The sequence below is a fragment of the Mastomys coucha genome, unplaced genomic scaffold, assembly GCF_008632895.1.
Source record: "Mastomys coucha isolate ucsf_1 unplaced genomic scaffold, UCSF_Mcou_1 pScaffold14, whole genome shotgun sequence".
Lineage (NCBI taxonomy): Eukaryota > Metazoa > Chordata > Mammalia > Rodentia > Muridae > Mastomys > Mastomys coucha.
The window spans coordinates 67595513-67610913 of NW_022196896.1; the positions used below are offsets into that span (position 1 = coordinate 67595513).

At 49.8% G+C, this 15401-nt stretch overlaps 1 protein-coding gene across 1 annotated transcript in view; it reads right to left on the bottom strand.

The window, feature by feature from the left end:
- The window catches only part of Rfx8 (RFX family member 8, lacking RFX DNA binding domain), a 62202-nt gene that overhangs the window by 8287 nt on the left and 38514 nt on the right, over positions 1-15401 (bottom strand). Inside the window, exons 8-12 of the mRNA XM_031367294.1 lie at positions 12486-12599; positions 10717-10867; positions 10030-10088; positions 7915-8071; positions 5752-5846 (exon numbers count right to left, since the gene is read on the bottom strand). Coding sequence (XP_031223154.1) covers positions 5752-5846; positions 7915-8071; positions 10030-10088; positions 10717-10867; positions 12486-12599 — 576 coding nt within the window. The remainder of the gene's footprint in view (positions 1-5751; positions 5847-7914; positions 8072-10029; positions 10089-10716; positions 10868-12485; positions 12600-15401) is intronic.

The window sequence follows — 15401 nt, forward strand, 5'->3', positions numbered from 1 at the left end:
ATACTGTGGCCTGGGTGTATTGTGCAAGGGAAGAATCTATTTGCAGAAGGCCTATGTGTCAAGCAGGGGGCCTATTTGTAGCCTTGTAAGAAGGACATAGTAGCTGCTTTTGCTTTTAGTCTGGACTCTTTGCTTAGACTACAGACACCCGCTGAGTCCTAAGGTCAGGATTAAAGCTGGGCTCAGCAGACAGCTGTTGGCTGAGTGTTCGCCTTATAAGCAAGAGGATCCGAGTTTGGTACCAGAACACAGAAGAATCTAGCCAGTCTAGTGGTGAGTTCTCAGCCAGTGAAGGACCCCGTGTCAAAGGATCCCAGGGATTTCCAGGGCCAGACAGCAGCAACAGAAAGAGGAGAGGCCCTGCCTCAGACACAACACAGGACAGCCAACACCTAAACAGTGACCTCTGACCTCCACACAAAGGCTGTCTACCCACACTCTAGCACCCAGTCACCCTTGCATTTGCAGGGAGGTGGGAGGAGTCTCTGCGTCAAGAGAAAAAGGTGGCTGGGGTCTGAGACACGGTGCCAAGGTTGACCTTTGACCTGTGCACACTTGGGGACACACTGCTCCTCCACAAATAAGTTTAAAGCCTGATATGTCTGCTTCCATTTGTCTTCTTTGCACTGAGTCACTTTTAAAGGAAGTCCCCTTGGATTTCAAGGTGGAGAAGCCTCTTGTGACAAGACTCACCCTCATCCCACAGACAGTAGCAACCGTCTTGTGACTGACAAACCCTCCTGGCCTAACCGTGACCAAACCACAGTTTGATCAGGGCTGATTACTATATACACTTAACCATTTCCCCTGACATCCTTACCCCATCCAGTGCTTCCTGCCCCTTTGTAATCTAGGACAGGGCCTAGGAGGCTGGTCCCACCTCTCTCTTTCTTCCTTTCCCTCTCTTTCCCTCTCTCTCCCTCTCTCTCTCTTTCCCTTTCCCTCTCTCTCCCTCTCTCTCCCTCTCTCTCTTTCTCTCTCTCTCTCTGTATGTGTGTGTAGTATGTGTGGTGTGTCTGTGCCTGTGGGGGGGCCTTTAATGGGGCCTGGAAATCCCATTAGAGGGCACTAGATTCATTGGAGCATGAGTTGTAGGCATGAGTTGCCCCATGTGGGTGCTGGGAACTGAACTTGGGTCCTCTGAAAGAGCAGCAACGTGTTCTTAACCACTGAGCCGTCTTTCTGGGCCCTACATTTCCCATTTGTTTTGTGGGATGAGGGGCCAGAGCTGATTTGTTCGGATCACTGAGTTCAGGCCACCAGTCTAGCAGCAGGTTGGTTCTGGGTCAGAGCCCTTTGAAGTCGGTGGAAAGGTGTAGAGAGGAGGGAGATTAGTCTCATTTATTTTCAGTCCCCACACAATATTTAAAACGAGGTCAGCTGTGAACTGTAGTAAGCAAACCTTATGGGGGATATTGATGTGAACTGAGTTCTTGTACTGGGTCCCAACAGGTCCATATGGATTCAGACTAAAGCAGTCATTGTGCTGGTTTGAATATGCGTGGCCCATGGGAAGTGGCACCTATTAGAAGGTGTGACCTTGTTGGAGGAAGTGTGTCACTATGGGGGTGGGTTTTGAGGTCCTATGCTTAAGCTCTGCCCAGGGCAGAAGCGACCCTCCGCCTAGCTGCCTGGGGAATTGTCTCCTTTTGGCTGCCTTCGGTTGGCTCCTCCAGCATCAAGTCAGCCTGGATGATGCCCTGCTTCCCACCATGATGATAATGGACTGAATGAACCTCTGAAACTGTAAAATAGCCCCAATTAAATGTTGTCCTTTGTAAGAGCCGGCTTGGTCATAGTGTCTCTTCACAGCAATAAAACCCATAACTAAGACAGTCACCAAGAGGAAACTAAGGTTTTTATCTGAGCTGAGAAATCAAGAGAAAAGAGTACGGAGAAGGGAGGGAGAGTGAGGAAGAGAAGGAGGACTAGCCAAAGTCTCAGCCCATAATTCCTGGCATGATGCGGCTTTGCATGGACTTTAATGGACAGTTGACTCTTCATCCTATTTCCTTGGCCTTTTCCTGTCTGCAAACACTGCCCATATGACAGAGGGAGCCTTCTCTGGCTTTGAGGGTTGCCCAATGCAGGAACCGTTCTTTGCTTAAATTAACTTGGTTCAGTTAATTTTTTCCAAAGCGTTTCTTTAGCTGGTACCACAGAGAAACATTGTAGCAGCCCCACTGAAGTGCCCTGGGGAGGAGCTGCTGGTGGCTACTGCAGACTAGCTCTTCCGTATGCCATGTGTCTGACTGACAGAGGGCCACAGAACCCATAGCACTGAAACTGAGGGTGCCTGTGTGGAAAACTCAGCTCTGGCTGCTAGGGGTGTGAAGATGTAGGATTGGTAAGCCCCTGCTCTTGTGCCCAGCAGAACTCTCGCCATCTGATGGCCAAGGTTTGTATTAACCTGGCTGTCAATAGGATGTTGCTGTATGTAACTAAGATGTTCTCTGTGGAGAATGAGAGCAGCATTCACTTACATGTGAACTGCAACCATGAAATGCTGTGACCTTTAAATGTGTATACTTGACAAATGTCTCCAAGACTCTGTCGCATGCTATGTGGTCCACGAAAGACTGGCAACTGTATGCCTTTGAAGGCAAGAGAGAAAGCACGGCTGGACCTGTCTTTTCTTCACATCCCCACAGAATACCTACAGATGCCGAAGGCCTTCTCTGTGGGTTACCATATTTCTTACCACACTTCTTACCTCTGAAGGGGCTCTCCCTGGTGACCCACAGTGTGGAGGGAGAGTGGGGTTGAGGGATATTGTGAAAATACAGAAGCGTGTGTGTGTGTGTGTGTGTGTGTGTGTGTGTATCTATCTACCCATGTCTATCTGTATATCTATGTCTATCCATCCATCTATTCACCTGTCATCTATCTATCCATCATCTACTAATCTATTATCTATCATTCTTTCTATCTGCCTATCTATCTATCTATCTATCTATCTATCTATCTATCTATCACCTCTCTATCCATCCATCATCTATCAATCCATTATCTATCTATCTATCTATCATTCTACCTATCTACTTATCTACCTATCATCTATCAATCCATCTATCATCTTTCCCTCTATCTATCTATCTATCTATCTATCTATCTATCTATCTATCATCAATCTATCATTTATTTATTTTTGAGGCAGGGTCTCATGTAACCCTGCTTGGTGATGAATTTCTGGTTTTCCTGCCACACCTCTGAAGCTTGGGGTAACAGGTAAGCATCACTATGTTCAGTTTTATGAAGTGCTGGGGATTAGACCTCATATATGCTAGGGAAGAACTCTACCAACTGAGCCACATCTTCAGTCCAGTGTGGGTGCTTCCTAAAGGCAACTGGATGGGAGCTCTGGGGGGGGGGGGTGCAGGCATATGGGAACTCGGGGGCCGGGGGGGTGCTAGTTCCAGTGAGAATCTGTCCCACTGCCAGCAGGCATTTCTTGATGCTACATTTAGAAAGTATTCTTAGATCCAAATTGCATAAGGCAAAAACAAAGTTGGACATTTTCCTCTGCTAGCATCCTGCCAGATGCTAACAACCAAAGCCATTAGTCATCTCTGACAGGTCCAAAGCTCCACACCGACTGTTTTATTGACAGTCATCCGTATTTTTAAAAATCAGCTAAGCTATTTTATAGTAACAACCCTTTCCAAGGCATGTGCTTAAAAAAAAACATCAGTTTTCTTAACATGCCTCACTGGTAAAGGCTGCAGAGAGGGTGGTGGACCAGCAGTACATGGTGGCGTCCCGTGGTGTCACGTGGCTTGCAACATGAACGAGTCAGTCTGGCTGCTTTGAGACCGGACTGGCGTTAAGGATCTCTTGGATAAAGATGGCGGCTGAGTGACTGTGCAGAAGTAAGGTCAGAGCCTTGAAAGCATGTGTCAATGCCATGCCAAGTCAATCACTGTCCAGTAGAGAACAGTTATCATTATTACTTTCATTTTTATTTGCACAGGGTCCAGCTATGTAGTGCAGGTTAGTCTTGAATTCATGATGCCCCTGCCTCCGCTTCTCAATCATTGTGCACCCTCACATAGCTTGGGTGGTTATCTTTTAAAAAAAGCAAAGAGTGGGAAGAGGAATTGGGAAGGGCTTCCTGGCTCTTTCCTTAGGCATTTTTCTGGCTCATCCCTTGGAGATGCAGATCCTGGTTGAGGCTACTAAGAAGGCTAGACAGGGGGGTTGGGGGGTGGGGAGGTGGTGTCTGAAGCCCATTTCCAGGTTTCAGGCCCGGGGTCAGGTTCTGGCCTGCCATGTCTATTCCTCCTTCTCCATAGGCTCATCTCTGCCTGTGGTTTGGTCCTACACCTTTGTCTTTCATCTCCCAGCTAATACATATGCTGTGTGCCTTTCACGAGCCACTTCAAGTCCCACGTTTTCTCCAAGCCCTCTCTGTCCCCTTGAAGGTACCTGGATTCCAGCTCAGTTCCAGCTCAAAGCTCTGAGCTGCCTCTGTCCTAGCTCCCGGCTAAACAGGGACCACGGGTGCAGTGCTACAGCTTCTCCATAGGAGCCCTTGGCTCTTCATGGCTTGCTGTCTACTTGGACAGTGATGGAAGTCAAGCCCAGGACCCCAGTGAAAGGTGTCCCTAGAGGCAGGGACCTGCCAGGAAGCAATCCCCTCACATGCACTGACAACTCAAAAATCACCTTTTTGGTTTTTGTGGTCCTGGGAGTGGAACCCTCATCCTCACATACTCTAAGCAGATGCTGTACCACGGATCTGCACATAGCTGCAGCCCACCTTTCCATTCTTCCTTTCTCCCTCCCTCCCTCCCTCCCTCCTCCCCTCCCTCCCTCCCTCTCTCCTGTCTCCCTTCCTTCTTCTCTCCTTCTCTCTTTCTTTTTGAGACAGGGTCTCTCTATGTAGTCATGGCTGTGCTGGAGCTTGCTTTATAGACCAGACTGGCCTGATTCCCAAGAGATCCTCCTGACTCTGTGCAGGAATTAAAGGCATGAGCTGCCACTCCCTGTCTCTGAGGCTTTTCCAAACCACTTCATCCGGGCATGTCTATGAAACACCGGGATGGACATCGCTTTTCCCAAAGGCGGAGCTTTGCTCCTCCTCAGCAGTCTGCTTGCTGCACACACCCTGTCTTTCAAATCCTTATGTGCTCACCTACCTGTGCTCATCTGTATACACACGTCCCCTATTCTAACATATGTGCTTACCCAAACACATGTACACACACTACCATGTTTCCTATTTCCTTCCATTTCACATTTAACACTCACATATGTGTATGAAACCCATGTTTACTCAAACACCACCACACACACAGGCACGTGCACACATGTGTGAAACCCACATTTACTCAAACATCACAAGTGCTCACACTCGCGCACACACATGTTCACATACACACACATGCACACGCACACGCACACACACACACACAGATGCGTACATGCACACAGTGTTATGCTACCTCCTCATTTTGTGCCTTGTCAGAGAGGTGAAAGCCAATGTTCCTATGCTGACACCCACACTACCCTGACTTCCTTGTGGCCCCTCAGAGCACCTCTTCCTCATGCCCCCAGGGACAGACAGAACTTCAAAGGGATTCTCCCAAGGTCTGCACTCTTTGGAAACAAAGGATGAATTCTGAGCTGAGTTTACCGCCTCTATGGTCATCCAGACTGGAGTCATACAGGTAAGTGCTGGGTACCTGACGCTGTAATTTAGCTAGAAGGATCAAACGCCCACTTCTTTCCTGTAAAAATCCAGTTTCGTACCTGGAAGACAAGCGCTTGGAGGTTTGAAGACACACAGTTCAGGAGCTCAGCAAGATCTGTTGAGGTTTCCAGCAAAGATATTAAGCAGCCTAAGCCTGCATGGAGACAGTGAAAATAAAACAGGACTATGTGAGCTAGGTGCTCACATCACACACCTAGGGGGCAGTCCTGAGGACCAGTGCAGAGTGGGGCCCCAGCACCCCACCCACGTTCATCTTGAACACAAGGGACCGGCTCTCTGGCTGGAGCTGTCACTCCTGGGGTCGCCTTCTTGGAAATCACAGTCTTGTCTCCACCCCTCACTGCCTTGCTGCGATGGGAAGATGAGTCCTGAGACAATAGCCCCACCTTGCAATTACACGGAGTCTGGCTTCAGATGAGCTCACTGCGCTGTGCAGACGTGACTTCACCTATCCTTGACAGCTTTGCAAATGAGCTGGCTCATACTAGTGTCACCTAAATGATGGGGCATCAAAGGCAGTAAGTGCTTTGCCTGGGGTTATGTACACACACACACAGGTGGAACCCCCAGCCTGTATGTGACCTGAGATCTGGGTGTCCCAGGTAGCACTGCTGGAGGATGAACAACAGGATCATCTCTCCCAAGGGCAGAGGCCCAGCAAGTGGAGTTTATGAAAACAGCAGGCCCTGTGGCCCCTGGCTTTAGAAACACCGGGCCTGCAGGTATCAAGGGCAGCTGGTAATGGCGCTGGCAGGACTCTGCATTCTCTTTGAGAGACACAGGGATGACAGTGGGCAGGCACATGCTCTAGGCAGGGCAAGAGGAAGTTTGTAGGTATCTAGGGCTCTGGAGATAGGTCGGGGCTCAGGGCAGGAACAGTGACTGGATTCCCACCTGGGTTTCCTGGGACTTGCAGGGAATACTGTGAGCCTCCTACCATTGGGAATTGATGCCTAGAGTCCTGAAACTTGCTCAGCTGAGAAACTGGGACATCACGGGGGGGGGGGCATCTGGATTGGGGAGAGCCAGGGTCTTAGGGACAAAGGACATACAAGTGACAAATGAAAAGGGATTACTGGGCACTCTTACAAAAGCCAGGATGTCTCTCAGTACCTTAATAACTAGCACAGCTGTAGCCAGGTCAACTCTACTCCAAGGTCAGAGAAACAATTATTTTATAGGTGGCATTTGTTACAGAATCCATGTGTCTACTGGGCCACAGAAACTGCAGTGTTGCTAAGAGAGGCACAGGTGACACCTGGAGGAGCCTCCATCTTTACAGGCAGTGTCAGCCAGGGCTGTGCACACTGCTGAGGGAGTATGCCTGCAGAGGGAGCCTAGGAGCCTGGAACCCATGGCCAACTTCTGGTAACTCCCAATTCCCCTCCTGAAAGTCACTCTAGGAAGGTCCCTGTCTCATCCCTCAAACACAGTGTGTCACCAGCAATTGGGCCTATTTATAGAAGAGAGATTTCCCTTCCTTGGAAAATGATTACAATTACTGAATGTCAAGAGGAACTCTGTATCAGTTGTTTGTGGAGTACCGCCATGGTGGGCGACTCGACCTGTACACTGCCCAGTGTTAGAAATCTACATGGCTAACTGCAGGTCAGCAGAACCCTGGTAACTCATGGGGTTAACTCCATCCAATCGCACAGCATGGAAGAGACACTGGGGTTTGTGTGTATACAAGATAGATGCCGAAATGATCTCCCATGGGGCAGGGAGATGTCTGCAAAGAAATACTGTCAAGCACCAATACTGGGGCCTCATCTCTCTGTGTGCTTGCTCCTCAAACATGCACTGGCACTGACATCCTCTCTGACACTCAGGAAGGCCCTGGGAGTAGATGCCATAGAGCACTGATTCCCAACCTGTGGATCATCATCCTCTTGTGGGTCGAACGACCCTTTCACAGGGGCCGCGTATCAGATTTACACTATGATTCATAACAGTAGCAAAATTACAGTTATGAAGTAGCAATGTAATGATTTTATGACTAGGGGGTCACCACAGCATAAAGAGAGTCACAGCATTAGGAAGGTTGAGAACCATTGCCCTTGGGGAGTTCCTGGGTTGCCTGTCGCCCTCTACAGGAAGACTAGTGTGAGCACATTCAATGAGGTAACTTCTGCTGTAGTGAGAGACCTTCCTAGTGATGGCCGTGCTAGCCCCAAATGGAGAGTGTGAGGGAGGGTTACATTTCATCTCTGTGTGGCTCTCTGGCTCCTCTTCATGGCCTGAGTCACCATCCAGGACCTTCTTCGAAATATCCAGAGTGCCTTCTCTGATGATGGCACGGAGGTCTGACTTCAAGAGGCCAACTCTCCTGCTGTTCTTCAGGACCATTTTCATTGTCTAAGGACGAGGAGGAAGGATAATGATCAATTAGTGTCACGCTCCCATTGCTAATCCCACCTGGATGTCACAGAGCATCCTGCTATGGTTGAGGGGAAGGAACAGCGGCTGTGGGCACGTGCACTAACGTCCAATCTCAAATGACATGGCATGCTCAGACTGTGCACGTTCTAGCTCTGCATGCGGGGCTGTTAAGCTTCCTCTTCCTCAGCACCCACACTCAGGCCCAGGGTTACTCTAGAAAGGAGAGTGGAGGGTAACTGGGCAGTATCTGATAACATTGTCCTTGATCCTAAGCAGACAGCTGTGGGGCTGGAAGCCTGCCTCCTCGCCTCTCTCCCTCTTTCCTTGCTCTCAAGTCACCCTCTGGGTCCTGCACATCGCAAGCAATCACTGTCTCTTGAGCTGTATTCCAGCGCTGTCTCTCTGTTTCCTGTTGGGAACCTTCAAGCATGAATTTAGCCTTTTGGAGCTGACTTACTGAGTGGTCAAGTGGAAATGACAGAAACTTTTGTTATTTTATGACTTCATAGAATAGGCTCTTGGTCATCCCTGAACTACGGTAATCTCCATGTTCTAGAGGAGGAAACAGCATTGGGGATGTAAGTAAATATCCTCACAGAGTCGTAAGAGCAGAGATTGGCCCAGAGCGGGTTCACTTTAGAGCCGAAACGCGCCACTCTGATGGGGCGAGATCAAGGACTACAGTCACTTCCAAATGGACCCACGAAAGTGTAAGTGCTGCAGCCCAGGGGTGGCCTGAGGACCAGCTGAGAGCCCAGGGAACACTGGGCACCAACGGATGCACTGGTTCACAGAGGATCTGCTAAGTTCCTCTCTAGCTCAGATGGACTTGGGGCCCATGTCCAGGGGCTGGCATCATACCACTGCCCCTTGGCACTAATTTGGGGGTGGTTCCTTGATGCTAGTGTACAAAGAGAACCAAGGAGAGTGGAACCTTTCAGGGCAAGGGACAGGGTAGGATCTTGCTGAGTGCCATGAGGCCTGGGGCCCCTTCTGCTTGTGGGTGGGATGAAGTGGATGCCAAGTTTTGTGGTTGCTCAGGTCCCTTACATATGTAGTGTTTGCTCACAGTCCGGACGGTCTTTCATACAGCTTAGACTATCTCTGGAGGACTTGGAGCACCTGGTACGGTATGTTCCATGTGCATAGCTGTTGCATGGTATTGTCCAGGGGATAATGACAAGGGATGACTGCCCACACACAGTACAGATGCAACCATCAAAGGCCTTGGAATCATTTTCAGTGAGAGGCAGGTTGAGCCTATGGAGAGGAACTTAAACATCCAGGAGGACTGAACCTTGTCACCATCTTCTAGCACAGTGGCTCTCAACCTTACTAATGCTGCGACCCTTTAATACAGTTCCTCATGTTGTGGTGACTCCCAACCATAAAATTATTTTCATTACTACCTCAAAACTGTAATTTTTCTACTATTATGCATCGTAATGTAAATATCTGATACATGACCTCAAAGGGCTTGAAGCTCATAGGTTGAGAGCCATGGTGTCTAACATGTCAGCTACAAAGTCAACACTTTAGATAAAGGCTCAGTACTGAGGAGACTGGAACCCTAGACATGTGGAGTTCAGAGGAACACAAGTAGAGAGGAAAGGGATCTGTCTGTCTGTCCACCTGTCTGTCAGGGGTCTATGATAACCTTTTTACCTCTGACACCAGCCAGCCCAGGCTAGCATGCCCAGGGCATCCCTCCTGCATTTATTCAATGCTGTCTTGCCTTCTCCTGTGCAGAGATCAGAGGTGACTGGAGCCTTTCAGAGCAAGGGGCAGAGTGGGCTTCTAGCATTGCACCATGGGTTCTCCTGTCTGCCCTCTGCCCATGGATGGGGTGAAAGGGCTTCCCTCCTGCCTTCAGGGACTGCAGGATGTGGACCATTGCTGCATGCCTCAGGAACCTTCAGGGGGCTTCACTGTACCTTCGCCATGTTGGAAAGGTAGGTCTTTCTCCTGATTCTTTTAATGAATCCAGTGACTTCTGTGGAGGACAACACACAGGGCTATTACTGGTGCTACCCACTTTAGTTCCTCTGTGCTGGTGGTGGGCAGGCCTCCAAGGCTAAGCAGTAGAGCCGTCCAGCCTCAGTCTGCGCCTGCTCCTCCTCACCCATCGGCTGGCCCCTTCCCCAATGGCTTAGGGATTCCACTAGAAGCAGCAAGACCAATATAAGCCTGTGTGACAGAGACTTGTAGAATCCTAGCATCTGGACTGGGCTGCTATGGGGTGGCCAGTGTTCCTCTTATTCACGAGGTGAAACCTCACCCCATAGTGATGGTACTGAGAGGAGGTGCCTGTTATAGCAAACTATTTGCAAACTTGGAACTTTCCTGAAGAGATCGGTGCTCCTAAGAGAGGAGAACTCTGAAACAGAGTCCTCGCCTCTCCCTTAATGTGTGGGCCAAGCTGACAGACTGTCTAGGAACCAGAAAACAAGCCCTGACTAGATGAGATGTGGCACTGCCCTATGCTGGACTTCTGGCCTGTATGATATCCACTCCTCGGAAGCAAGTGAGGAATGGATCTCAACTGCTTGCGAGCTACTCCGGCCATGATGTGCTGCATTCACCCACACCGTCCAGAATTCATGCTTTGTGTGGAACCCTACCTTTGAGCTTGGAGATCTGTAAGATGGCTGGAAAGCCCTCCAGAGCACTGAGAAGCCACAGTTTAAATCTCTTACTAAACAGTCGGACAGATTTCAGGTACTGGATGCTAACATCCTCCAGGAAGTCAGGGAGCAGCGTGTCTTCCAGGCCCTACAGAGAAAGAAGCAAGCAGGGTGGTTTGGCCTTCGAGGGCGGGGGCTTCCAACAAGTGACCCAGAGATAGCCTAGGTCATGGCAGGTCTGAGGGAGGTCACTGATGACCTCAAGGCAGCCACTGCTTCCAGTACAGGACACCCTGCCACCCTGGTGTGCCAGAACTGGAAACTCCGTTTCTCAGACACTGATAATGGAATCTCTCCCACACCCACCCCACATTCTGTGGATAGAACCCAAAGCCTTGTGCATATGCCACTGAGACACACCTCAGTGTAGCCCCTGATTCAGTTAAAGCAAGCAAGCAAACAAAACAAAACAAAACAAAAAAACCTGAAAGCCAAAACAAAGCTAACAACACCATGCCCACTCTGGCTAACACAGAGTCAGGACCAACATTTTTCAGATCCGAGTCAGCCCTTTTATTCTACGTCTGTGGTGACAAACTAGAAGCATGAGCTCCCTAAGACCTAACCAGTGGGACTTTGACAAGTAAAGACAATTTCACCACAGAGCCGATGTCCATCTGACCTCCTAAATGCAGTGACTGCTCCAGAGACCGGAGTTCCAGAGCCCAGCAAGTCTGGCAGCCATGCTGCTCCAGAGTGATCACCCACGGCTCTGCATTCTAAAACATCTTTTCTGGATGTTATTTGTTTCATGTGTATGAGTGTTTGCCTGAATGCATGTGCGTGTGCTGCATGTGTGCAGTGCCCAAGAAGACTTAGAAGAGAGCATAGATTCCCTGGAACTAGAACTACAGATGGTTGTGAGCCGCCATGTGGGTGCTGGGAATTGATCCTGAGTCCTTTGGACTCCTAGTCTCTGAGTCATCTCTCCAATCCCCAGAAAATGCCCGTTTAAAAGCCTGGCCTGGGAACACCTATAATCCCAGTACTCCAGAGACTGAGGAGGAGGATTGTGCCAGCTTTGATTACATCAAGGGATCCTGTTTCCAAGAAAGTATATGTATGTGTGTGTGTGTGTGTGTGTGTATATAGAGAGAGAGGGAACATCTTTGGTTGATATGGTCAGAGAAAAAAATGGGCTAAAAATCTGAATCATGGGTCATTATGTTTTGTGTATGAGGAAATTTAAAAGAGCAAAAGGCCCTGGTCCATTGTACACAAGTTTGTGTGTATTGGGATATTGTTTTGTACTGGTGTGTATTGGAGGTGCTGTTGTGGTATGGTATGTATATTGGGGTGTGCTGTTCTGGGCTGGTATACATTGGGGGTGCTGTTCTGGACTGGTGTGTATTGAGGTGCACTGATCTGGGCTGGTATGTACTGGAGGTACTGTTCTGGGCTGGTGTGTATTGGAGGTGCTGTTCTGGGCTGGTGTGTATTGGAGGTGCTGTTCTGGGCTGGTGTGTACTGGAGGTGCTGTTCTGTGATGGTGTATGTATTGGAGGTGCTGTTCTGGGCTAGTGTGTATTGGGCTGGTGTGTATTGGGTGTGTTTTTCTCGGCTGGTGTATATTAGGGTGCTGCTCTGTGATGGTATGTATTGAGAGTGTTGTTCTGGGCTGGTGTGTATTGGGGGGTGCTGTTCTAACTTGACCACTGGCATCTGTTTCTGGAAGGGATGCACAGGGGAGTCAAGGGTCCACCCACCTTATACAGCTGCATGTCATAGCATCCGAAGAGCTGGCGCACATCAGGCAGAGACATGAGCATAACTGTGTCTTGTTGCAGAGATTTCCAGAAGGATGTAATTAAATCCTCCACCTAATGTGACAGGACATATCATCAGAAACCCAGGCTGTGCCTTGTGGGCCTCACCCCTACATAGCCAGTGACCCCACAGGGCCTTGTGGGCTCACCCCTACATAGTCAGTGACCCTGCAGGGCTTTGTAGGCTTCACCCCTACATAGTCAGTGACTCCGCAGAACTTTGTGGGCCTCACCCCTACATAGTCAGTGACCCCACAGGGCCTTGTGGGCCTCACCCCTACATAGTCAGTGACCCCACAGGGCCTTGTGGGCTCACTCCTACATAGTCAGTGACCCCACAGGGCCTTGTAGGCTCACCCCTACATAGTCAGTGACCCTGCAGGGCTTTGTAGGCTTCACCCCTACATAGTCAGTGACTCCACAGAGCTTTGTGGGCCTCACCCCTACATAGTCAGTGACCCCACAGGGCCTTGTGGGCCTCACCCCTATATAGTCAGTGACCCCACAGGGCCTTGTGGGCCTCACCCCTACATAGTCAGTGACCCCACAGGGCCTTGTGGGCCTCACCCCTACATAGTCAGTGACCCCGCAGGGCCTTGTGGGCTCACCCCTACATAGTCAGTGACCCTGCAGGGCTTTGTAGGCTTCACCCCTACATAGTCAGTGACTCCACAGAGCTTTGTGGGCCTCACCCCTACATAGTCAGTGACCCCACAGGGCCTTGTGGGCCTCACCCTTACATAGTCAGTGACCCTGCAGGGCCTTGTGGGCCTCACCCCTACATAGTCAGTGACCCCCACAAGCCATGGCAAGGCCTCACACCAGGGCCTGCAAAGTTGTGATATCAGCTCCACAAGCTGTGTTTGGAAACTACCCTTCTTACTTCATGTGCACTGGTGTTTTGCCTACAGTTAGGTTTGCATAAAGTGTCAGATCCCCTGGAACTGGAATTATAGACAGTGATGAGCCACCATGTGGGTGCTGGGAATTGAACCTGAGTAACTTCTGGAAGAGTAGTCACCACTCTTAACCCCTGGGCCATCTCTTCAGAGGAAACACCTCTCTTTAGCAAACAAAACAGGGCCACCCTGCCTTGGCCCTCCACGAGGAAACCTATTTCCTTGAGGGTGTTCCCTAAAGGAAAGCTGTTTCTGGCCACCAGGGGGCTCTGGTTGATTATAGTAAGATGAAGGCTACAGGGGCCTTATCAAGGGTTGAGAATAAAAGCTCATTGACTGACTGACTGATCACTTTGCTCATTTTCCAGCTTAAAAAAAAAAAAAAAAAAAAAAAAAAAAAAAAAAGTTAACAGTATTGCTCCTCGGGCCGAACTCCTCAGCACCAGCTGTGAAGCCATTCGAGCCCTTCTCGGAGATCAAGTAGGGAACACACTGAGGGGCCAAAAGTCCGGTTCCTCCTTTTTCTGTTTTATCTGCCCATTTCCAGATTTCAGTTTTTGAATTAGATTGGCAGTTACCAGCTAATAAAGACCACCCACCCCCTTGAAAGGTTTCTTATTAATTCTCTTTGTGTGTGTGCACATATTTGTGTGCACGCCTACAGAGTCAGAGGAAGGCAGCAGAGCCCCTGGAGCAGGAGTGACAGGCAGTTGTGAGCCGCCGTGCTGGTGCTGGGGACTGCACTTAGGTCTTGACCAAAGCCCCTAATGCTCTTAACCCCTGAGCCAGTTCTCTAGCACAAGGCTCCTGTCCTGTGGAATTTCCATGGGCAGAGACACCCAACGGTATCCAGGAACCCCAGGCTGGAAGTGATTCCTGTCAAGGCAGTGACAGCCACCATGAGGACCGTGGCTTGGGATCTGTGTCAGGAACACTGACAGACTTGTCCAAGTACAGTCAGGAAAGCCATCCACGCGTAGCCTGGTTGGTGATCCATGTTCCAAGCCCCCTGCTCCTGCCCACACGTGGTTCTTCAATGCGTCCCCTCTACCTGATGCCTGTGACTGCCCAGATTGAACTGCCTTGCGTTATAGAAGGCCATCGAGGTAAAGGCCTGATGACTGGATGCTCATGACTCCATAAGAGGAGGAGACAAACAGATGCACGCGCGCGCGTGCGTGCGCGCACACACACAACACACACACACACACACACACACACACACACACACACACGAGCTGCTGTGTTGCTCTAGGCTGCCAACAAGAAAGCTATCATCAGATGGAGCCCTTAAGGCCTTGAGCCTTTAAAACTATGACCCAAAATAAACTTTTTTTCTTTACAAAGAAGCCCTTCCCAGGCATTTTGTTTATAATAATGGCTATCGTTTGAATCTAGAATGTTTTGCCACAACCCATTGCTTAAATGCGTGGTCCTTGGCTGGTGTGCTAATGGGAGGTGGTGGCACATTTAAGAGTTAGGCCTAGTGGGCAGCGTCCTGGCCCCTGGGGCTGTGACCTTTCAGCGGATTGTGAGACCTTGGGCTCTTCCTCTTTCTCAGCACCTCGCCCTGGAGGACCGTGCTGTTCTGTTGCCTTGGTCCCTGCCTTCATTTTCGGCCTCTTCACAGATGCAAACTGATGGTCAGTGCCAAGCCGACATGGGCCGAAATTCCCCAGACCATAAATTAAAGCGAATATCCCTGCATTTGAAATTTCTTATCTCGGGTATTCGGTTGCAGTTCACAGTTGCTGACTAACACATCAGTCGGGAAGGGGGTGACTAATGGACAACGGCGCAGGACTCGTCAGCCTTACTGGGTAACGTTGTTCCCCTCATTACCAAATTACCACGTCCCTCAAGCCTTATGGAAAATGCCTTTCTAGTCCCAGAAACAGCTGTCACGGGACATGATTTAAGCAAGTATCTTCTGAGCTGAGGGAAGCTGTGAGAGGCT